We start from the raw sequence: 25,946 nt of genomic DNA on the forward strand, positions 1-25,946 counted from the left end.
CAAGGGCTTTCATGGCCAAGCAAAAGAGGTAGAGTATAACCGCAGTGTCAGGATCTGGCCGCCTCATCATCAGCCAAAACACGGCCACGGCGCCACAGCACCGGATGAAAGTAGAGAACTCGGAAGACAGACATTACAGACCATTACATTAATGGTCAACAGCATTTATCTTGGCATCATTTAAAAACTATCCACAAGATCAACTGTAGAGCTGAGATGGCATGAAGATCACAATAAGTGCCAATAGATTTCATCTCTCTTGGCACCAACAAGCACTTTCTAAGATATGTGAAACACAAGGATTTTCTTTCAAGGAGAGAACCGAAGGAGACCCTTACCTCATATTTTCCTTTCTTCTCTAGAGGCTCTGAGTCCTCAGGCTTCCCGTCTCTGTCCCCTCTGAGCTCTTCCAGGATGAGGACTGTCTCCCAATTACTATAATGACAGGCTGGGAAAATATCTGAATGCATGCTGTCACCAAAGTAAACAACCTGTAAGTCAGATGGCAAATTCTGTTTGAGACATGAGAATTGTGAAAGAGTAGTGTTCATTTTATAGAAGGCAGAAGAAAATCCCTCAACAGGTATCAGAGTAAGTGATGTACAAGTTGCATAGACATCTTAAATTTCCTTGAATAACTTCACAGGTGACCTGTCCTATTTGATTCACAAGGTGTCAGGTTTAAGAAGTTACACAATTCATTTGCAGATAGAAGAAAGGCAGAAGATAAGTGAATTCAATTTTCTGAAATGAAAATGAAAGAGCCCATATGTTTACAGTTGAACCTGCCCCTGGAATTGAAGAGCTGGTGAGATATTGGAGACAACCTGTTACAGAGGGTTAGATTAGCAGGAATGCACAACACAACCAATTGACCAGTTTCTGGGCGCCAGCCAGACCTGCTGAAACAGAATCTCTGAGAGTGGGTGGGCGTGGGCAAGTGGACTCTGGGACACTTCCCAGGCGTTCTGAGGCACAGCCTCATTGATCTAGTCCATGTCTCTCAATTTACAGATGAGAAAACAAGGTTAAGGGAACATGAACTAGAACCTCCAAGGCAGGAGTCCCCAGGGGGCTGTGACAGTGTACGAGCCAGTGGAGTAGGGCTCAGTGACCCACTGACCCTCCTTCTCATGGGGCTCCTGGCAAACGTTTTTTAGAAGAAAGCATCCTGCTGTTAAAAATATACCAATGTCCAACATCAACAGTGTGGCCAGGATGTTAAAAGCTAATGTGTCTTCAGTCTATAGTATAATCAGTTACTGCTTGTTTTACACATAAAAATGTTCCTGATGGACAGTTATCAGGATAACATTCCTCAGGTAACCCACACACTATTCCACTGTATCTCTCAGGTCTGTGGCCTCCTGATTGGAATATCTGCTTTTCTCTGTTACAGAGAAAGACTCAATGTACATCAACAAAGGAAAGGCTTATTTAAGCAGAAGAGGTAGGCAAGGAGGTTGGCAGACAGGCAGAGGCAGATGATTCCCTCACAGATAATTATGCTGAATGCATTTAGAGTTATGGTTTTAGTTTACAAGGGCTTATATCTCCAAGCCCTTGTAAACTGGGCTCAGTCAGAAAATACCTTGGGTTCAGGTTTGCCAGTCATTTTCTTCAGAAGTTCATAAAGGTGGAGAGCATTCCCTTGGGAGTACCAGCCAGGTTTATCCAGAGACGGCAGTGCCTCCTGCTCTTCATCATTCTCTGAAAACACAGTTTGACAATCATATACTTTTTAATCAAGTGATAGCACCCAGTTGGACAGACCACACTCTGGCATGGCTGTAGGACACGTACAAGAAGGAACCATGTGGGGATGGGCGCTAGCATTCAGTGATCACCTATATGTCATAACCACTTCATGGACATAAATACATATACTTTCTAAAGATTTTTTTTTAAGAGCAGTTTTAAGTTCACAGCAAAATTGAGAGGAAGGTACAGAGATATCCTATACACCCTCTTCCCTCACAAAGGCAGAGTCTCCCCCATTGTTGGTGATAAGAAATGAGTCCAACATATCACAATGATATGAGGTGAATTCCTCCAGAACAAGGAATTCTAAAAACACATTTACAGATAATTAAGGCCATATCACAGCAACCGCCAGCTTAAGGTCAAGAGATATTTATGCCTATTTGGTTGACATTTCAGCAGCCATTTTCTAATTCTTCTACACAATCAAATGAAAACCCTACTATTCTCTAAAGAGTAGTTAAAAAACCAACCATGTATTAGCCTAACATTAAGAGTCTAAGAAGACTCAGCATATTCCTGGAGAAACACAGTGAAAACCAATTATTTCTCATGTCTGTCTGTCTGTCTGTACTTAGCACAGAATGTCTTACCATGTAAATAATGTGGGTTTGATGGCAACTGGGAAATGAGTAATTTACGCAAATATTTTTGAAAGCAAATGTACATTTGATATGTAGAGGCCCACTGTACAGGAACAGTGGGAAGGGCATCTTTCCATTGCTTATTAAAAACAAAACAAATCTACGGAATCGTAAGTTCTCACATATCGGGACTCAGTAATTAACGAAAAGGAAAAAACCCTTCTTTATACAAAGACCAAAACAAAATACTCACTTTACACAAACCCCTCCCTCCCCCTCCCCGTTTCCAGCTGCCACACTGGAAGCTGCTCTGCAGGGTACTAATTCATGCCAGGCAGCTTCCAGGGCTCTGGTAGAACCTCCATAACTGGGAAGCTGTGGGACTCAGAAAGCTATTAATTCCAGCAGCAGGGAGCCAACGTGGGCTGTGAAAGCATCAGAGATGAAGTGGAAGCGATACAATCCAAGGGAACAAACTCAAGGAAGCTTCAAGCACAATCTTTATAAACCCAAATATTTTCACACTTCTTTTCATGGTCTATGGGAAACAGTTATATGAACTTTCATTTTCACATAATATAAATAAATGTGCCCTGCAAGCAGTACAATGATGACACTGATTTGAAAAAGTTCACTTAAAAAGGATATTAGAAGATAATAAATACAATAGAAAAAAAACAAAGGAGGACAAAGGGGATAAGAGAGTGACTGTGATTTGTCTCCTCAGTTTTGAAATGGGGATAATAACAGTACTTCCCTCATAGAGTGAGTGTATAAGTGAATTAATACAGATGGAGCACGTGGAAGAGTGTGGGCCACATAGTGTTGAAGAAGTCTTAGCTGCTATCCCTTCAATTCACAGGCGCAGAAACTGGTATCTGGAGAAGCTAAGGAATCTGCCCAAAGTTACCAAACTGCTACAATCACACCTCAAAGGACTTCAAATTAGGGCTAGAAGACAAGCAGTAAGACAACAATCAATTAAAGCAAATAGTAAATCAAACTAAAACTCTTTTGAAAACTATAATTTACTTCTGGATGCAGCTGTGTTTTACAATAACAAAGTAAATCTTCTCATTTTTTAACTGTAAGACCATATGGACAAGTAAAAACAAAAAAGCAAAACAGTACGTTTTTAGTCAGCATAATAGTTACAAAATTAATATGGGGAAATGATACAGTCAAGGCTATGGCTGACAGCCTTGAAGAAAGCAAGCTCCATGACTCAGATAAGACAGAGAGCCAGAGAACTCACGTGCCTGGGCCTGACTGATGTGATGTCAGAACTGGCTCCTGCGGCAGCTCCCAGCAGCTTCTCCCAATTCCCAGAGCCTTTGGTGTTACTACCTTACCAGTGTTTTAAAAGTATGTATTTGTGTGATGTTTTTGAATCAGTAATACATTTAAGTTTTTTTAAAAGACTTTTTTTTTTTTTTTTTTTAATATATATTTTTAAATTTTTTATTATTATTATTTTTTTTAATGCTATTCTTGTCTGCTTACATTCTTTTTATGTATGTATGTACGTATGTATGGCTGTGTTGGGTCTTCGTTTCTGTGCGAGGGCTTTCTCTAGTTGTGGCAAGCGGGGGCCACTCTTCATCGCGGCGCGCGGGCCTCTCACCATCACGGCCTCTCGTTGGCGAGCACAGGCTCCAGACGCGCAGGCTCAGCAATTGTGGCTCACGGGCCGAGCTGCTCCGCGGCATGTGGGATCTTCCCAGACCAGGGCTCGAACCCGCGTCCCCTGCATTGGCAGGCAGATTCTCAACCACTGCGCCACCAGGGAAGCCCTAAAAGACTCTTTTTTGAACTCTACCTGCTATGTGCTCACCTCTTCTGCAAAAGGTAATCATTCTTTTATGCATATAAAAGCAAATATAAATATATATTCTTTTTCTCCACTTTTGAAATACATTTATTGAGGTATAATCGACATACAATAAACTGGGCATAAAGCATACAATTTGATTAGTTTGGGCACATGTATATATCTATTATGAGCTGAACTGTGGTCCCCTCAAATTCATATGCTGAAGCACTAACCCTGTTCCCCAGAATGTGACTGTACTTGGAGACAGGGCCTTTAAAGAGGTGACTGAGTTAAAATGAGGCCACGGAGTGGGCCCTAATCCAATACTATTGGCGTCCTCATAAAAAGAGGAAATTAGGACACATAATTAGGCAATTAGGACACAGAAGAAAGACCATGTGATGCTACAGGGAGAAGATGGCCATCTACAAGCCAAGAAGAAAGGTCTCAGAAGAAACCAATCTTTTTGACACCTTGACCTCAAACTTCTAGCCTCCAGAACTGTGAAAAAAGAAATTTCCACTGTTTCAGCCACTCAGTCTGTGGTATTTTGTTACAGTAGCCCTAGCAAACTAATACAACACCCGTGACCCCTCCTCCCTTTTAAATGCAAATATCAGCATATTCGGCACACTGTTCTGCAACTTGATTTTTTTTAAACTTTATTTTATTGATAATACATTGTGATTTGCCTGTTTTTTTAAATTCCATGATTTATTTAATAGTCTTTTTTTGATAGACATGTGAAATGTTGTTACAAGGAAAAAGTTAAAACATGACAGAATTCGCCTGGTGAGATCAAACAAAATCCCACCAGGATTTCTTTCTTTTCTTCTTTCACTCTTTATTTCAACAATCCTTCACAAACCAATTTAGGTATGAGGGATATGGCAGTGAACTAGATGGTCTGAGTTCTTGAGCTCAGAATGTTTATTTTCTAGGAGCAATCTCTGACTTGCTAGGGGTTTACTTAACAGTGATTTATGATTAAATATATTTATAGTTGTTTTGATTTCTAGGACTCCTTCTTATATGAACTTCACTGAACAGTTCATATTTACTTTTATACATCCCTTCTTCAATTTTGCGCTAGAAAAATTTCCCACCAATTATGGATTTTCATACACACTTTCTCCATTGTTTTTGGAATGGGCAGTAAGATACTTTTCAAGTAAAATACCTCCTAAAATGCCTGCCTGTGTTGGGGACTATAAAATGGAAATTATACTATTAAAGGTAATAAATACTTTACCAGTGAGCTGGAGCAAATTTCATAGAACAGAAAGTGAAACTCTTACTCTTACCCTCTATCTACTTTGGCTTTGGTCGTTTAGTTAAATATGCTTAACTACCTAGCTCATTTCCACACCTAAAATGATAGGAAGTTTATTTCTTTTCAGAATAACAACCTTCAATTAAATGTACTCACTAAGACATTCTCTTGGTCTTACTAAAGTCCATCTTGGTGATCTGACCAGTAGCATCTGTTTCAACAGAAAATCTGTTTAGAAATGCAAATCGAAGCCTTTTGCCCAGCCCCACTGGATCAGAATCTCCATTTTAACAAGATCCCTAGGTGATTTGAGTGTAAAGTCTGAGAAACACTGATGTAGAAAGAACAGCAGGAAAACAAAACAAAACAAAAACCTGATAGAACAATAAAAGGCATTCATTTCACCAAGGAGAGAGTAATGGGCACCTGTGGGGAGCAGTGAGAATGAAGACGAAAAGGTAACCTAGCAACCAGATTTAGCCTTAGGGTGCTATATGGAGTGGGGAGCCAATGAGATTCTGTGTGTGATAAATATATTAAATATATTGTAAGTCTAACAGTAATAAGTGAGCAATACAAAATATATTGAAATTAAAAGCAAGTGGCAAATAGAAATCTATGCCAATGAAAAGTATTTGAGGGCAGTGGGCAAGAGACAGAAATAGAGGTATAAAGGGAGGCAGAGGGACGAGGTAGAATGGGGAAGAATGATAAAAGCTTAACGGGAAGGGAGGGGACGGCAGAGATGAGATATTTCTGAGGTAGATTAAACAGGACTTTATGAAAAAAAAACAAGACAAAACAAGAAACAAACAAAACCCCCCAGGACTTGATGCACAGCCTCCTGGATGTGAAAGCGTGAAGATGATGAAGGTTTCCAGCTGGGTTTATTCAGCGGCTGGTCAAGTAACAAAGATAAGGAATATACAAGGTGACCAGCATGTTTGGTTGTTGTTTGCTTTCAAGGTGGAAGGAGAATCAAGTTTGATTTCAGAATAGTGGGTGGAGGTGTCTGGTGTACAAGACAAAATACGGTGTGAGGTTCTGGCAAAGACAGCTGGGGAGGCATTTGGGGGTCAGTGGATAGGTGGAAGCTGAGGCCAAGATACCAAAGACAGCAAGTTGGGTCATGATTCCCAAATTGGGCGGCGCGGGGGAGGGGTAGGTGGTAGCCGGAGACTGACGTGGTCCCTCTCCCCACTGAATTTACAATCTTGCAAGGTGGACGGACTCCCTCCCCCCACCGAATTTACAATCTTGCAAGGTGGACGGACTCCCTCCCCCCACCAAGCCTTAGCTCTGGTGAGGAGCCGAGTCGCGAGATAACAGATTTTGCCTAGAAGAGGTTCCCCGCGCCCAAACAGTCCCTAAGCCCCTGTAGGGATCAAGCTGAATGGAGCTCAGCCCCCCACCTGCCGAGTCCCCACCCTCCCTTTCCGCGCCTCCATGACAACGGCTGCCATCAGTCCTGTGCGACTGCGCAGAGGATGCTGCAGCGCTGGGGTCTCTGGGATTGGCTCACCGTGCCTTCCATCCCAACAAGCTTCTTTGCCTTAATTTTACTTCTGACTTTAATCATTTGGAGCAATGATTTGATTTACGAGACACTGGACTGTCACGTAAGGGCCAATTGACGTGACTTGTACAATAACATTAACTGCCGTATGTAGGATGGCTGGCGGGTTACAAGGCTGAGAGATCAGTTAAGTACTGTAATCACCCAGACCTGATGTAACACTGTGCCAATTCATACAAGGGATGATAAGGGAGTGGCAGGTGACAAACGTGAGAAAACTGGAGGATAGGTTAGCTGTTAAGGGGAGAGAGGAGCTGAAGATGACTGATTTCCCTAACTTGGGCAAAATCTGTGGTTCGAAAAGTTATAACAGAGTTATGGAATATGGGAAATTAATGAGTTGTTATAGGTATGTCAAGTTTCATGTGATGCCAGGGCTCTGGGGCATGGAAAGCTTAGAAGACAGATAGAAACAGGTCTCTGTAAGTCAGGGAAAAGGGAAACCAAGAATTAAGGAATTAGGAGTCATTAGCAAACAGGTGACAGTTAAAACCAGAGGGTGGTAGAGAGCTGACAACAGCAGGAGAAGAAAGGAAGGTCAATGCAGAACGCTATAGAGTAGTGACATTTAACGAGAAAGGTGAAGGGAAACCAGCAGTGGAAACGGAGATAGAGCAGTTAGAGGTAGAAGAATCAGAATCAGCAGCAAAATAAACACTGTAACAGAACACAATGTATTAGTGATTCTTTAATATGAGCAGTATGAACCTCTTATTAATAATAGTTCTGGCAATCCTTTTGCCCTCTAAATGTGAATAAACTATTTTGTATCAGCTCCAGAAACTGCAGGATTCACTGTGTCTTACACCAAAATATTTTAAATCAGAGGACCAGAAAACTAAAGCTGGAAAGTACTTTAGAGATCATCTAGTCTAATCCCTTCTGGATGTGAAAAAACTGAGACAAGCTCTATATCTATATAAAAGCATGAAATCCCATACATTCTGAGGTCCATAGGCATTTTATTCTAATCATTATAGACAATGGTGACAGGACTTTGGGTCCTATTTCATCCATTCAGACTTTTCAACTCTTAAAGTTAAGACTTATAACATTTTCATTTTATAAATTCAGCCAAGATGACTATCAAGTCTTTTAATGAATATAATATCTGAAAATATAGTTTGGATAACCATTATTATGTCAGTCCTCAAATCCAATTTGATAGTGTAAAACCAAAAGAAAATACCGCACAGAGGTTATAAGATAGATACCTCTACATGGCTGTAGTTTTTAAAAGCTTACCCTTATATCTCTGAATACTCTTCAATTAAACAGAAATACTGCACAAAGTACAGTAATTTGTCAGCATAAGTTAATGCATTTGTGGTCTCCAATATGTTAAAAAATTTGGTATATTTTTAATGTGCATTGTTTTCTGTTACTGGTGTTTGTGTGTCTGAGCAAAATTTTAATAAAAATCTTGGTGAAACGGCATAAGTACTACTGTAGGTATAGAACAGACACAGATTTTCTTGGAACAAAATATGAAAACCTTGAAGATAAAAGTAAAAATAAACATCTAATGAGTACTTAATGTACTTAAATATAAGTTTGTGAAGAAGGGAAAAACATCGAAATTTTTTTCCTGGTTTAATACAAAGAGTCCTATTTGACTCCTTGATTATTTCTTTTTTTTAAATTTAATTTTTACTTTACATTGGAATATAGTTGATTTACAATGTTGTGTTAGTTTCAGGTATACAGCAAAGTGACTGAATCCCTGATTATTTTTTAACATCAAGGATTTATATAAGACATTAAACCAATATATAAAAAACACCATTGATCCCTGCCTTTCTACTAGGCCAGGGTTTCTTAACCTTGGCACTACTGAGATGTGGGGCCAGATAATTCTTTGCTGCTGGCGGTAGGGGTGCTGTCCTGTGCGCTGTACGTTGGTCAGCAGCATCTCTGGCCTCTACCCACTAGATGCCAGTAGTATCCCTCCTCCAAAGTTGTGACAACCAAATGTCTCCAGACGTTGCCAAACTTGCCCTGAGGAGCAAAACTGCCACAGCTGAAAACAACTGTACTAGACCATTCTCATCAGCATATATGCACATTCGATTATCTTCAGTTAAAAAAAAATAAACTGGGCTTCCCTGGTGGTGCAGTGGTTGAGAATCCGCCTGCCAATGCAGGGGACACGGGTTCGAGCCCTGGTCTGGGAAGATCCCACATGCCGCGGAGCAACTGGGCCCGTGAGCCACAACTACTGAGCCTGCGCGTCTGGAGCCTGTGCTCCGCAACAAGAGAGGCCGTGACAGTGAGAGGCCCGCGCACCGCGATGAAGAGTGGCCCCCGCTTGCCGCAACTGGAGAAAGCCCTCGCACAGAAACGAAGACCCAACACAGCCAAAAATTAAAAAAAAAAAAAAAAAAAAATTAAAAAATAAGAAGACTACTATCTTAAAAAAAAATAAAATAAAATAAACTACAGGTCTTCCTTGATTTACGATGGAGTTACAACCTGATAAACCCAGCATAAATTGAAAATATCTTAAGTCAAAAAATGCCTTTAATATACCTAACCTACCGAACATTAGCCTAGCCTACCTTAAACATGCTCAGAACACTTACATTAGCCTACAACTGGGCAAAGTCATCTATCACAAAGCCTATTTTACAACAAAGTAGTGCATACTTCATGGAGTTTACTGAATCAGTATGGGTACAGCGTGGTTGTAAGTGCACTGGCTGGTTAACCTCATGATCTGAGGTACTGGCTGACTGGAGCTGTGGCTCGTTGCCCATTCCCAGCATCAAGAGAGAGTATCAAAAGGCATATTGCTAGCCTGGGAAAAGATTAAAATTCTAAATTTGACGTACAGTTTCTACTGAATGTGTATTGCTTTCGTACCATCATGAAGTCAAAAAATCTAAGTTGAAGCACTGTAAATCGGGGACCATCTGTATGCCCTCGATCCTACATTGTCTTCCAGCTAAAACCTCAATTGTTTGACTATTTTCATAGCTAAAATTCTAGAAAGAGTTGTTTACACTCATGGGTTCCACTACCTCCAATGAACTCTTCAGGATACTGCAGTCTGGTTCTATATCTATCAGTGCTCAAGACACCAGTGATCTCTGTCTTGTCCACTACAATGGACATTTCTCTTTCCTTTTCCAATTGACTTTCAGTAGCATTTGCCCTAGGTGACCACTCTCTCCTCTCCTCACCGGTTTATGAATGTTGTACTCTATTTCCCCCACTATAATCTGTCTGCTCCTACATCACACTCTTTCTTCTCTATCCTTAATGTTAGAGTGTGTCAGAGCTTGGTCTGGGCCTTCTGCCTATCTGTATTCTCCCTCTATGTGATCTCACGTAAGCCCAAGGCTTTAAATACCCGTCTATGAGCTGATGAATCCCAAATTTATATCCTGAACCTACACCTGTTCTCTTGGACTCCAGGCTCATTTATATAAATTTCCTAATTGAGAGCTCCAGTGAGATAATTCACAGTCATTTCAAAATTAATACGTTGAAAAATGAGTTCTTAATAGTTATATTAAGAACCACCCTGCACAAACTTTTCCTCTCTATTTTTCCTCATAGCTGTAAATGGTCCCACCATTTACCCATTTGCTCAATTCAGAAAAAAGAAATATCAGCAACCTGAAGTCATTTTTGATTAGCTCCCTTTTCATCTCCTGCTTCTAAAACATCACCAAGTCTTGTGTTTTCCATCTGCACAACGTATCTTAAATATGTCTACCTCTCTCCATTTCCAGTACTACTGCCTCAGACCAAAGCACCGCAATGTCTCACTTGCGACACTCAATTGCCTGGTCTCCCTCTTTCTCTCTATCCTTCCCCACATCCAATCCATTCCCCACCCAGCAGCCAAAAAGGTCTCTATGTCACTCATACATCTCAACTGAATAGCTTCAGGTTGCTTTTGGAATAAAAATCAAAACCATTTCCACAGTGTATGAGGCTGCCTGTCTCCCTAATTTCACCCCTTCTCTGCCCATGACTGTGTGCCAGAATCACAGGTCCCTTCTCTGTCACAGGAACGAGCCCAAACTACCCTCACACGGAGCCTTTGCATTTGTTTGTCCCATTGCCAGGGACACATTTCCTCTGCTCTTCTCATTACTCATCCCGCAGGTCCCGCCTGGCAAGTCACCTCACCTGACCTTTTCAGACAGGCGTCCCCTGGCCAGGCACTCTAAGGTGGCCTCCCGGTTTACCCTACCTCACCAGGCAGTCATTTCCATCTCAACAGGTAACATGACCTGTAATCATATCCCAGGCATTTACCAACTTGCTTATGTGCTTGTTTATGCATCCCAATGAGGGAAAAGAACACCTGGTATCTCTTTTATTCCCCTTGTTGCATCTACCACAGAGCTTTGTACATGGCTGTCAGCCAACAGGTATTTATTGAGTAAGAGAATGAACAAATCTTAAATAGGAGAGTAAAGATACAAAATGTTAACTTACCAAGTGTCCGGAAAGGCCTCTGACTTGGTAAATGGGAGAAGAAACCAGGCTTCAATGCATTTGTAATCACAATGTCAAAAAGATATTCAAAATCATTCCTAAAAAGCAATGATATTTTTCATAAATTTATTTTAAGGAATTAGAAAAGGTCCATATAAAACAGAACTTAATCTTTGCCTATTTGACCACAGCATCATTTCTGGTCTTTTGATTAACTTTTCTACGCTTTCTATACATTCTAAGGTGAACCTTAACACTGGAAATAGAAGGTAGTCAAGCACTAATCATCCTGACACCACCCTTAAGTATCAATACAAACATAAGGGGGGAAAAAAGCACATTAACTCATTAACTCTAGGTGCTAAGCTGGTTTTCTCACTATGGCAATAATTATAGTGTGTAAATTCAATAGTTTCTAAGACCTAAAATATTCACGAGCTATGTTTTCAAATTTGGGGCCTGAAATCTGTCTGGATTTATTAGCATCAAGAGTTATTAATAATTTTGTGTGTTACATGGGTCCTACAGAAAGCTAGCATTATAACAAGTCAGGTGACATCTTTCAGAGAGTGTTCAAAATGTGAAGATACCTTATTTTGAAAATCAGAGTAGTATTATAATATGGTAATTTTTAGGCAACAATAATAATTGGTTTTTAGTCTGTATTTAACACTATATTAAGGATTATTTGGGACAGCAAAGGAAAGATAGTCCTTGCTCCTGACAGACTCACTATTACATTGGGGAGATAATATTTACCCAACATTCCAGAATACTTTTACACAGCAAAACGACACTGCAGAGGAATTGAGACATGAAGAAAAAGTTTGGTAATCTATGCTAATGAAAAAGAAATTAAGACTCCCAAGTGTTTATTCTGAAGCATGGTCCCACTACCAGGACAGCAAATGTCTCTACAAAGGCACTTTCCAAAGCATCCAGGGCTGCAGCCTTAATTCACTTCAAGGATCCCAAACCTATACATTAATCAGAAAGCAGAAAACCACCGACAGACTGTAAGTACACCATAGACCAATCTGAAACCACATGTGCTGAGGAACATGGAAATCAGGAAGCTAAACAGGTTGGCAAGAGGTCAGTTTTGAGGCTAAAATTTGCTTCATACTCACGGCAATTCAGTACAGTATCTGCTAAAATTTGAGGAAACAGTAGGGGAGATCTAACAGGTCATTTTAGAATCTAGCTCTGACCATGGATATTCCCTGGCATTGCCCGTAAGAATGCCATAGATAAGTATTAACACTTGCTGAGGCTTACCAACTACTCTCATACTTTTACCTGTATTGCGCTATTTAAACTTCCCGCCACACCTATGAGATATTACTGTCCCATCTTTAAGATGGTGAAATTGAGGCTTAGAGAGGTCATAGAACCTACCCTAGGTCACGGGGTGAGTTGCAAGGCAGGGCTTGAGCCCACGGCTGTCTTATTTTTAAGTGTATGCATTTATGCTGCCTCGATGTTCATGGATGTCAATCCCACCCCTGGCCGTGTAAATGGGGAAGTGCCTGGCTCCACATGGAAATGGCTACAGAGGGACTGTATTCCAGGTAAGTGTCAGGGGCTATAATCTACAACTCAGTGTCCCAGTGTCCCTCAATAATCATCCAAAGCCGAGAAACCAAATTCACGGAGGACGGCCCGAAGGACATGCGGTCCATCCACCTTTCAGAAAAGCTCAAGCCCAGACTATGAACGGGCTATGAGCGTACTGGCCCGGTAATACCGCTCTGCTGCAATGTACTTGGGGTGTGTTTCTGTCAGCAGATGCTAAGGGCTGTTATGAGAAACAACCACTTGTCACTCAGCATTGTTTAATATAATGATATGGTCATGGCTAACACTTTTAAAAAAGCACCGGTGTAATTTGTTATCAGCATTTTATAAGATCACGAAAACGAAATGACTCGTCACTTACCCCAGGATATATTCACAGAGGAGTCTACAGTAATCACTGTGAGAACTGGTAATTAACATAAGAATTTTCCCAGCATTTTTTAGCTGTCGAAGCCACTTTTTAACAGATTCCGGACAAGTGTGTAAATACCTGCCTGGATCTCTTTTTATTTCTGGAAAATATATTCCACAGTTTTCTGAAAAATAAAAATATCAAGGAGGTTTTTCTTTAAAAAATTTTTTGACTCAGTGCATTCTCAAACAAGTTCCTCTCTCTCAAATCTATAGATAAAACTAAAAGGATAAAAACTAGGTTTGAATAATCCAGCAACGACGCCATTACTAATTGCTTTTTAAGAATACTTCTTGTTCTTAAAAACATGATGATTGAGAATGTCAGCTGAAAATATTTTTTGGTTATTTGACCAGGACTGATAAAGTGTTAAAACAGATAACACGATAAATACAATACATCAGTATTTTCAAATCAAAGAAAACCTTACTGCATTTGAAATGTCAATTAATAAATATTCTTTCAATCATTCAACAAATATTTGCTGAATACGGATAACAAACAAATACATATTCAGATAGTGCACTAGGAACACGTCTTTGGCATGAAGCAGTGGAGAAGGGAGCTGGGTTCCTGAGTCAGTGTTGTTTCAGATGAAACTGAGACTAGAGGCCCTGGTCTATTACAGCCCCTGGGAGGTGCTGTGATGTTAAATGGAAAAACAAGTCATAAAAGGCAGGAAGGGGACTTCCCTGGTGGCGCAGCGGTTAAGAATCCATCTGCCAAAGCAGGGGACACGGGTTGGAGCCCTGGTCCAGGAAGATCCCATATGCCGTGGAGCAACTAAGCCCGTGCGCCACAACTACTGAACCTGCGCTCTAGAGCCCCCGTGACGCAACTACCGAGCCTGCATGCTGCAACTACTGAAGCCCGCGCGCCTAGAGCCTGTGCTCCACAACAAGAGAAGCCACCGCAATGAGAAGCCTGCGCACGGCAACGAACAGTAGCCCCCGCTCACTGCAACTAGAGAAAGCCCGCACAAAGCAATGAAGACCCAGCGCAGCAAAAAAATAAATAAAAATTATTGAAAAATCATTAAAAAAAAAAAGAAAAAGAAAAGGCAGGAAGGCAGTGCAGGTGACAGTGAAAGCCGAAGAACCTGAGTCACTGAGCTGGGATTGTCAGCTCTGTCCCTTTGGGTCTTTAGCAGAGTCCAGGGGGTCAGCCTGAGCCCCGAAGCAGCTGGTACCAACATTTCCAGAAGTCCTGGTCAGATGCACCCACTATGTTTGATATGATGCCTTAAAAGTTATGAGTACTTAGGCACATAACTGCAGATTTGGTTGAAACGCTACTAGATTCATAAAGCACTTTAGAGATACTGTTCTTTGGGCATGATAGCAATAGTAAGCAAATAAAGAGAACCTGAGTTCCTACTTTCCTTAACTGCTAGGAAAAAAACACATGCATAAACAAAACAAGAAGTGAACGAGCTTGTAGTGAATTATAAACTCTGCAATAGATATAGGCTATAACTGTAATTCTGTACAACGTCATGCACTTGAAATAAATGAAATGAAAGTTATATATCAAGAATGTCAGGACAGGACAGAAGAGTCTCTTAAGAAAAAAAAAAAAGAAACAAAAGCAGAAATGGTAGCAAATACTGTTGTCTGACTGCCTAAATCCACTCCCCTTCTTCTTTGCTAAAGAGTATTCTGATTTTGTTTGAGGTTTCATCCTCCTCTGAGGGGCTAGGTGCTCAGGGAGGGTGGGTGTCTACCAGTCTAACCTAACAGGATAATTCCTTCCCATGTCCTGGTCATGTAAAACAACCCAATTTAATGAGCTTAAACATTAAGGATATCTATTATTTGCAGCCTACAGCATCTCTGTTCAGAAAATAATACATTGTAAGAATTAATCATAACCAGATTTAAAAAATTACTTAACAAAATAAAGAATATGTTACAAAATGAGAATAATATTCAGACATCAGAACACCAAGAACAAAAACAAAGCTTGTGCTCTTCTTGTATTTTGCCCTACAGAGAACACATGTGTGAATCTCTAGGATCTCTTAATATCCCAGAAGCTATGCAATAGCCCTTTAAAAAATTAAAATATACCTTGTTTTTCAGGGAAGAGGAGGTACTAGTAGTAGAGGACTAATTTAAGGAAGACAAAAGAATAAAATTAAATAACTAAAAATAGAATAGTTTGATGAGTGAGTGGCTATCAAAGCAATGGCAGAAGCTGTGTCTTTCCCAGAATTTATCTAAAGGAATCATATGTAAGATCATTTCACCCAGAAAAACAAAGCTTTTGTAGCAACAGTAATATTATGGGCTGGATAACAAAAGATTTGTAGTATGTAATGCTGAGAACATTTATATACTTAAGCATCTGTATTCAAAAACAATTGCTGAGAAAAGGCTATTTTTTCCTTAGCTGTATGTGCTTAGTGCCATCTAGTGATCAAAATATAAGTTACTGTTAAAAAGCTACTATTTCATTTCCAAATGAATAAAATAAAACATATACATTTAAATACTATATTTAAAAATTCTTGCCTAGATTAGTATTAGTTTCCCTTAAGAAGCCTAATCTCAAAAAGTGCAAACATAATAGCCTAGTTGGAGAAAATTACTCTCTGAGGAAATAATGGGGATGTCCTTGTTTTGTTCACAAGCCAGAGTGAAATGAACGAACTAAAAAAGACAAGTCCTGTACAAATAGACACCCCATGGCAAGTTATAGGTCACTCTTGCTATAAAAGATCACTAACTGTTGTTGGGTAAAATATTTTCATTCCCGCGTAACCTTAAATCATTAAAGAAATAGGAGGTATATTAATATAAATATACTCATCTTTTTAAATTTTATTTTTATTGATATAACTGACATATAAACTTACATACTGTGTAAGTCTAAGGTGTAAAACGTGTTGATCTGACACGTACATACTGCAATATGATTACTACTATAGCATGAGCTAACACCTCTATTATGTCACATAATTATTTCCTTTTTGTGGTGGGGACAAAAAGATCTGGTCTCTTAGCAATTTTGAAGTTTATAATTTAGTATTGTTGTCTCTAATACACGCTCATATTTTGTTGAAATAAATGAAGCTATTAAACCAAAGGAATTTATGTTAAACATACTACACTGGAATAACTGCCTATTAAATTATTCCCGTAAAGGTAGGGAGTCTGCTTTTTTGTTCAGCAGGGAGCAATCATTCAATGAATGAATACTTAAATTAGTTCAGGGACAGACACAGGAACATTTACGTTTATTTAAAATCAAAGTAATAATATGATTTGTAACATATTACCTAACTGTGACAAAAAACTGTATCATTCATGTCCTATCAAAGTCATGCTATCTAAAGTACCTTCTTTTTTTTTACCCCTATTCATAAAAATAATCGTGTTAATTATATTTTTATCCTGATAGAGTAACACTGAATAGACAAGACAAGGAATTGAGACCTAAGGTGGAAAGAAAGGAATGGTCTTGTTTGTTCCCAACTCACAAAGCAGACTGTATTTTCACTTAACCTCAAAGGAATTCTATTTCACTGCCATTTTATGTAACTCATTTTCCTGGCCTTTCCATCCCTCTTCTCTCCTCAGATGCTGGTATTTTCTGTATCCAGATGGGATTAAAAGTATAATTTTTAAAAAGCTAGTTCTAAAAATAAAAGTTTCGTCCTTTTATATTAAAAATTGGGTTAATATAGAGTCATGGAAATAACAGCAAAGTGTTGCGACAGTCTGACAGGCACTGAAAATGGCCTGCATGTATCAAACATGATTAAGGACTGAGGGACCTCTAGTGGTAAAAAAAAAAAGTACAACTTGAATAATAAAAATACCTTTTTTAGTTTAATAGGTAATCGTGCCACATCACGATTTCTATCATCACGGCGTTAGTAAGCATTTTCCTCACTTAACTGTATCACTACAGTTTGTGTGATTTGTGGCTACAGTTCTCAACGCTGTTGTGCAGGGGGATTACAGATGCCAGGATGCTAATAACACCTCTACCATCAGCCTCCAAATAAGGTCTGTTGTTATTTCCATTGCAGAACATAATTTAGGAGAGACTGAAATATTTACAACCTTTATAGGTTATAGAAGAGCATGCTAGTGAATAGCTAAAATGTTTAGCCATGAACTGTTTAAATGTACTTGCTGTAAGAGATAATATAATTAATTTTCTGAAATATACATATACTATATGATTTTTTTGGCCAAGAGATACTGAAATAGTTTTTGAAGGATGAAGGAGATAAACAATAGATTAAATATGTTCTAGATTTCATTTATTTATAGAAGGCAAAAGATGAAACTGAAATTTAATATTAAAACAAATTTCTTGTTTATGGTTCCTGTATGATTTGTTTCTATCTAATATATTTGTAAATTAAGAAATCTTGAATGTCTAGATTGGGTAAAGTGAGTATCTATGTGCTAAATATAATGCTTGGAAAAGGACAACAAATAAGAATTGAGAAATGAAGTATAAAATGTACTGAAAAACATAATTTATAAAATTTTACATTAATAGTATTTGACTTCTATCTCTGTATCTGTTACCTACCCCAAAGGTTCTGATTTAATTGGTCTGGGCTGGGGTGATGCCACTGATATTTTTTTAAAGCTCCCCAAGTAATTTCAATGTACAGTCAGGATTAAGAATTATGGCTCTAAGCTATAAGAACTAGAACTTTTGCTACTATTATCTGTATATCTTGCATGCGTCATTGTATATCACTGGCTCTCAGAGAGCAGGGATTTCTTAATTTTACAGTATCTGATTACCTAACATACAGCTTTATACATAAGAGGCAACCAATACATATTAATTACTGCTGATGTGCGATGTCACACATGGGCATGAACACTGAATGAAGAACGTTGCCTGATAAAGAGAAGACTTGTGTTGGAGATGAGATTGGAGAGAAGGGAAAGCATAAGAAAGTTAAACATTCAAATGCAAGAGCACTGACAGCTAAGGGACACTGGCTTGGTCCACAAGACCTGACAGAGGAACTAGGGGGAGGAAGTAAGTTATGATGCCTGAATCCATGATTCCCAAACTGAGAGCAATATGCATCTGGTGTAGCACTTCTAACAAATATCAATTACTGTGCCTCACCCGCGAGATCTCTGGTGGGGCTCTGGGGCTCCAGAGATTCACACCTGGCCAATAAGACACTTGCAAACCTGTGAAACAGATGGCTTAGATTTTATAATCTTAGGATTGCCTGAGTCTACACCTCATGGTGAGGTCACAGGCAGGTAACTCTTTAGTCACAATGAACACCATTTCCACAGTGTTTCTCCTCCGTAACAGACCACTGTAAAGTATAAACATAACTTTTATATGCACTGGGAGACCAAGAAATTCGTGTGACTTGGTTTACTGTGATATTTGCTTTATTGCTGTGGTCTGGAACTGAACCCACAATATCTCCGAGGTATGCATGTATGCAATCTCCCCAAAACAGAATTTCTGTAGAGTAGTGGTTGTTAAAATACTCTGAGAGTTTCGGATTCAAGTAGATTAGGGGTGGGGCCTGAATATGTGCATTTCTAACAGTTTCCCAGGTTAGGTGATTAGTCCAAGGACCACACTTTGAGAAACATTGCTATAGAATACCCCTATAAAACCAGATAGCTTTCTGAAAACCTTTTTTTTTCCCCCTAGAAAAACTTGATCCTCACTATTTTGGCTAGAAATGCAAAACCAGATTAAGCATGTTTAATGTAACCTGATGAAAATTCTCAAACCTATGTCTTATGTTAAAATGGATCTAAACCAACAAGGTTTTAAGTTTTAAAAAATTATTTTTACTTTATAAGGGAAGAATATATGTGAGGGTGAAGATGTAATGGAATATTTTTCATAGTATTATTTTACATTCATTTTAATTTATCAGTCCTGAGAGCAGTAATTTTGTAGGTAAAGCAAAAAAAGCCCAGATTTTGGAGTTAAACTGACCTAAGTTTGAAATCTAGGTTTGCCACTAACTATATTGGTTATATGATTCTTGAGGAAGTCTAGAAACAGAGTTAATTTTTAGTTAACGCTCACTGTAATTGGAGGGACATTTTCACCTTCTTCTGCATGTGATTTGTATATAGAACACATGTTCAATTTATTATACATATTACAGTATAGGAAAAATGTATGGGGAGCTCCCAAGATGGTCACAACACTATCTCCCATCGCACATGTGTCTGGAGTCAGAGTCTACTGCCTCACTCCTTTGAATCTGGGCAGGCCCTTTTATTGCTTTGACCAATAGAATGTGGTGCAAGTGACATTGTGTTAGTTCCACGTGTTACCCTTAACTGGCCTGGAAACTTCAATTTCCTGTCTCTAGGAAGCTGATCCCACAAAAAAGTGCAACCAATCTGAGACCACCATGCTGTGAGGAGCAATTCAGATGAACTTAGGTGCAGGTGCTCCAATTGCCAGCTCCAGCTGAGCGCTGAGCTGACAGCTTCAACTGCAAGACCCGTGAGTGAGCCCCTGTTGATATAAAGCCCAGTCGAGCCTTCAGGCGACCGTGCCCCCAGTGACACCTGACTTCAACCACATGGGAGACGCCAAGTGAGAAGCACTCAGAGAGTCCAGAATATAAGTGACAATAAATTGTGGCTTGAAGCTACCAAGTTTTGTGGTGGTTTCTTATGGAGCAATAGATAACTGAAACAAGATGCTTTGGAATGGAGTCACAATTCCAATTATTATCTCTATGCAATTCAAAGTAAATTAAGAAAACGTTTGTAAATGCTTCCAGAACACCTGAAATAAAAGTAAACAGGTTTTAAATTGTTGTTGTTCACCTCCGAAGAATAACTCCAAGGTTTCTACTGTATATACATTTACAGAACATAAACATACGTATAGCTTAGGACAACATAAATCTTTTGAACAGTTACAGTTTAAAGAAAACCCAAATTAACAAGTTATTGAAGGTAAATTCTACACAGTACTTCCGACCTCTCACCTACTTCAAATGTGAGTTACTTAGAAATGGAGATAATAATAACCAGCTGCTGAAATACACAGTGATTACAGCGGAAGAAATGAATCTTTTGAGATGTTTATCGCCCATTAACCTCAACTCAAAACTTGAGATTTCTTCAAAAAATAAATTGGTCTTCAAAAAAACACGCATTTTCAATATAACACTTCATCACAAGAGTGTACTTTTTCCTTAATTACTTTAGTTGAAATGTCCTCAGTGTCTCCAGAAATATCTTTTCTTACTAATAAAGCCAAAGTATGCAGAACTAGGACTAACTTGGAAGAAATCAACTTCGGAACACACACAAAGATTATCGTCACAAAGGATTATTTATCCAATATCTGGTCTCACAGTGTAAAATATAAACAGGAAAGCCCTATTTAGCTATTAGGTCTGTGTCACATCTACACCTAGGACACAGAATTTAGTGAAGCAGTTATTTTAATGAGGCATTACTCTGTTTTTCACCACACTTTTCCACCCAAATCTGTATCATATCAGTATACAATTGACCCTCTATATGTTTTGGGGTTTTTTTGTTTTTTTTTTTTTTGGTAAAACACCACCTGGCCAGTTACCCCATGTTGACAATAAAAAAAAAAATACTGAAGTTTTAAATTACTGATATTTTAATTCCATTAATTGTTTTGGCAGAGGTTTTAATTTTGTAATATAAAATTTGAAATTATGGACTCGATAAAATAGAAAAGTGTTAACTTCTCTTTGACGTAATAGACATAGAAATTATAGAATCTATGTGTGTAATGCCCTGTAACATTGTTTGAGGAACGGTAATGCCCTAAACCAGAATTCTTAACCTAAAGTACATACATGGGTCTCAGTGGGTGAATGGAAACCCAACACTGTTTACAACATTTTGCTTATCAATGTATTTGTGCATTTCTTGGGGAGGAGAGCAGGTGCACACCTTCTAGTTTCCATCAGATTCCCGGGTCTGTGGTCACATGACTCCCAAGGGGTTAAGAACCATAGATTTTGATTTTCCAGGTTAGGACAGGCAATTAAAAACACATTCCACCCTGGCGGTCCAGTGGTTAGGACTCCAAGCTTCCACTGCTGGGGACCTGGGTTCCATCCCTGGTTGGGAACTAAGATCCCACAAGCCACATGGCATGGTCAAAAAAAAAAAAAAAAAGAAAACCCAAACACCAAAACAGACAAAACAAAAACACATTGCAATATACCCCCTTTGTCACTGTCAAAAAAAAAATCTTATAGATATGTTTTAGACAAAGGTGATTCTCTACAACAGGTGACATAGAATTTTTACACAAATAAATATAATTCCTGGACTACTCTGTGATTTTGTACACCTGTACATCACCCTAAGTCCGATAAATTAACATTTATTTAGGATGGCTAATGAATGGTTGCTCTTGTCAATTTAATTTATAGGTTAATTGAAAATTACCAAATACAAAACTTAGAAACATATATAAAACATAAACACTCTTAACATTGAAACTATTTTGAAATAACATTATTTAAAGAGATTAAATTATTGCTTTTCTTAACAAATATGATACGTTCTTGCTATAGAAAATTCATTGTATTGGGTTTACTATTTCTGGATAATAAACCACCTCACATAGACAGGCTTAAAACAGTATATTATCGTATCTCATAATTCTGAGGTTTGACTGAATTTAGCTGGGCGGTTCTCCCTTGGGGTGTGCCAGTCAGATGTCACAGTCTGGCACCTGGGGCTGGGATGGCTGGAACAGTGAGGGCTGGTAAAACATCTCTCCACTTTGCTAGCTTGGGCTTCCCCATGACATGATGGTTTCAAGGTAGCTTGATTTCTTAAATGGCAGTGAGTTTCCCTCCAAAGCAAGTGTTCCAAGACACTAAGGCAAAAGTTGCAAGGATTCTTACGACCTTGTCTTAGAAGTCTATAGAGTCACTTCTGCTGCATTTTACTGATTATATGGGGCCATTTCATTTTCAAGGAAAAGAAAACAGAAGGGTATAAATTCTGGGAGGCACACTTCATTAAGAACTATTATCTTTTCAGACTAGCTACCCAACACACTAATACTTTGGTGTGATTCTTACCAGTATGTTTTCTATTCATATATAACTATATGGGAATTTTAAGTATACCACATACAGATTTTTACCTGTGCATTTTGTTCAGTGTCATATTTGAGCAATTTCCTAAGCATTAACAGTAATTTTAAAACATTTTGATAAATTTGACTTAGTATTTTGGAAGGATTATTTATAATAATTATCTTTACTTATAGTAATAACTGACATACTTTGAGTGCTTATTTTTGCCAATAACAGAATTGCCAACGCAACTATAAGACCTTTACAACTATTAATGTATTTAATCCTTCTAACAACCCTGCGAGGCGGGTCCTGCATTATTCCCATTTTGCAGTTGAGGAAACTGAGATACAAAGAGGCTGAGGAACTTGCCCAAAGTCGCAGAGAGAGAATGTAGCAGAGACAGGATTTGAACGCAGACCGTCTGCTTTCAGAGCCTGTGTAATACCACCTCTCTACTGATACAGCATTTGGGTACTGTAGAACAACTTCAAGGATACCATAAATCCTTACTTTTTTTTTTTTTTTGCCGTATGGTGCATTACCAAATAGTATCATAGTTCAGGGACTTCGGGATTGATTGGAATTAGAGTAAGTGAGAGTTTGAAATGTGGACAAATCAAATTAGATTTCTGCAGAGGAAAAAGTATCTATCGATATGCACTCTGTCTACTTTTCTAGTCACAGCATCTAGAACTGGAAGGGGCTTTAGAAATCATCCACTTCAATGCTGTCCTATTAAAGATTATTTGTAGAGACCACAGATTTTGCACGAAACTATAAAGTTAGTAATAAACTTGGGAATGGAATAGAGTGCTCGAAAATCCTACGCCACTAAACCTTACATAACCTCATATGTAACCTTAGCAGTTACATGAGATATGTAACCTCATTGTTTACATGTCTAAATCTTTGTGTTTTAAATCTAACTTATCTGGTGATCAGTGTCTGTTAAAGAAAAATAATGCATTCAGAAGAAGCAGAAGTCAAATGCTTTAAATGGTATCCCTATTTTGCTCTGTAATTACTGAATAATGTGCTTTTCCTCAGAATGTCTATAGAAGTTTTCTGTAGTGACTGAGATGATGTTATATACGCTATTATCTGGGAACAGAGCTTTTATACTGAGACAGGCAAAAAACCCAGAATAAGTGTCTCACATTAAGGTGTAAATATTATCTTCCTTCCTGGAATGCACTGTCCTCTCTTTGCTGCTTAGAAATGTTTGCGGCTTGTCTGTGGAGCCCTCTCCAACCCCCTTGCCCAGTCACACCACCTCTGGACATCATTCATCACACTACACGACAATAAACACTCGTAATAAGTGTGTTTATGTATTTTTCTCTCTCCTGAGACTGAGATCTTTTAGGAAAAGAACTGTCTTTACGTTCGTATTTACATTCTTGATGTCAGGCAAACGGCAGAGGATTAATAATTGCAGAAGTAAGTGTGAGGGGAGAGCTACCAAACAAGATTTTACCAGGTGATTCCCTGGTGGCGCAGTGGTTGAGAATCTGCCTGCCGATGCGGGGAACACGGGTTCGAGCCCTGGTCTAGGAAGATCCCACATGCCGCGGAGCAGCTAGGCCCGTGAGCCACAACTACTGAGCCTGCACGTCTGGAGCCTGTGCTCCGCAACAAGAGAGGCCACGACAGTGAGAGGCCCGCGCACCGCGATGAAGAGTGGCCCCCGCTTGCCGCAACTGGAGAAAGCCCTCGCACAGAAACGAAGACCCAACACAGCCAAAAATAAAAATAAATAAATAATTTAAAATGAATATAAAAAAAATTAAAACCAGAGGTTGGCAAACCACAGCCCGCAAGCTAAGAAAGGTTTTTACATCTTAAAATGGTTATACAAGTATCTACATAATCCTTATGATCTGGTCCTTTGAAAAAAGTCTGTTGATTCCTGATATAAACACAGTATTTCATAATTATAGGACAGTAATAATAAGCAACAGTTATAACTCAGTTTTAGAAAAATGTGCCAACAAGATTAATGAAATTGTTCATTTGAGAGATTCTGTTTAAAGGTTACACAGTCTCTCAGCAGAGTGAATATTAGAAGATCATTTGTGATAAAACTGCTTTTTGAAAGACAATATAAATACTTTCATGTATTTTTTTCATCACAGTGGGTCCCCAGCCATGATATACTTGCCCCTCAGCTATTCTCTGGCCCGGGTCTTCTAACAGTCTATTCTACAGAGCCAGAAGAGGGTTCTCGTCACTTTGCCACCTTGTTAAAACAAATCTGAATCTGCTTTTGCCATTGCCTTTATGACTCTGATACACATCATTTTTAGCCTCTGAATAAAATGCTTCCAGGCTCATTTGCTCTGCTTGCTGATAGAGCAATAATAGCAGGGGCCACAGCAAGACACTGCAAGTCCAGGCTGAAAGCTAACAGCTGGTAATATTTTCTCTTAAGGTCAGAGGAAGTAGAAAGATCCAAAAAATGCACATGATGACATCATCAGAAGGACCTAAAGAGTCTGTAGCTTGGGATGAATAAAGGCACTATTGCCTAAACACACTCTTACATATTAGCTGCACAAGAAACAGGAATGTTTTCCTTGGTATAGCAAATCAAAGATGCCTCCAGGTAAAACCTCGGACAAATTTTAGGGGTTAGCTTCAAAGAGATGCACTGTAAATTTCGTCTCAAAATAGTTTTTAAATGTATTTGCCAGGCAGAAAACCATCTTGCAAGGCTTTGTTTTCACCAGAGGAAGTGGGCCCACATATTATCCTGACTTGAAGCCTCCCACCTCCTCCAGAAGAAAGAAGCTGGAAAAAATTAGAAGAACTAAAACGGGATAGTTTGGGGCAAAGCAGGCTCAGAGAGGTGCCATTGCTTACTCCTTTAAAAGAAAGTTATAGTTGACTTCTCTAGCTCCAGGGCACAGAGATCAGAAACAACAACACGAACAAAGCAGTCAAACGCCGGACATTAGGGTTCATTTACTATAAATGTCTGAAGGAAACCTGCCTCCTACTGAAGACTCAAATGCTCAGTTATTTAACAATTCTTTAAAAAACAAAAAACCTGGAGTAGAACTTTCACCGAGTTTCTACCAACCTGGTTTTTCTTCCGGAGTCCGTAGCTTAACAGAATGCCAAGACAGCATTTTAGCATGTACACACTATGCTCAATTCAGCTCCCAAAAGAACATAAACTAAAAAGATCCATTATGGGAACCCAGTCCTCATTCGACAATAATCCATTACGAGGCAGAAAGTGGAGAAAACCGGGGCGGGGCGGGGAGGGGGGCGGGTACAGCTGTCCCAGAGGCCGGGTCTCAGGTAGAAAACGGTGGGAATGGGCGGGAAGGGTTCCCAGCTGAATAATGCTACCTTCGGCTGGCTTCCAGAGAATATTCTATGCTAAGCAGGGCTTTTAATCTTCTCAGTGTCTCTTTTTTCTTCT

At 39.1% G+C, this 25,946-nt stretch overlaps 1 protein-coding gene across 4 annotated transcripts in view; it reads right to left on the minus strand.

Moving 5' to 3' along the window:
- The window catches only part of NT5DC1 (5'-nucleotidase domain containing 1), a 125,825-nt gene that overhangs the window by 12,196 nt on the left and 87,683 nt on the right, over positions 1–25,946 (minus strand). For 2 of the 4 annotated variants that reach the window (XM_082475332.1, XM_082475331.1), the window contains exons 7-11: positions 13,399–13,573; positions 11,460–11,557; positions 5,610–5,642; positions 1,592–1,710; positions 339–491 (exon numbers count right to left, since the gene is read on the minus strand). In XM_082475332.1, the coding sequence (XP_082331458.1) occupies positions 339–491; positions 1,592–1,710; positions 5,610–5,642; positions 11,460–11,557; positions 13,399–13,573 (578 nt within the window). The remainder of the gene's footprint in view (positions 1–338; positions 492–1,591; positions 1,711–5,609; positions 5,643–11,459; positions 11,558–13,398; positions 13,574–25,946) is intronic. The other 2 variants (XM_082475334.1, XM_082475333.1) reach the window with 1 other exon arrangement.

This window comes from Balaenoptera physalus (genome assembly GCF_965194825.1).
Source record: "Balaenoptera physalus genome assembly, chromosome: 9".
Taxonomy (NCBI): Eukaryota; Metazoa; Chordata; class Mammalia; order Artiodactyla; family Balaenopteridae; genus Balaenoptera; species Balaenoptera physalus.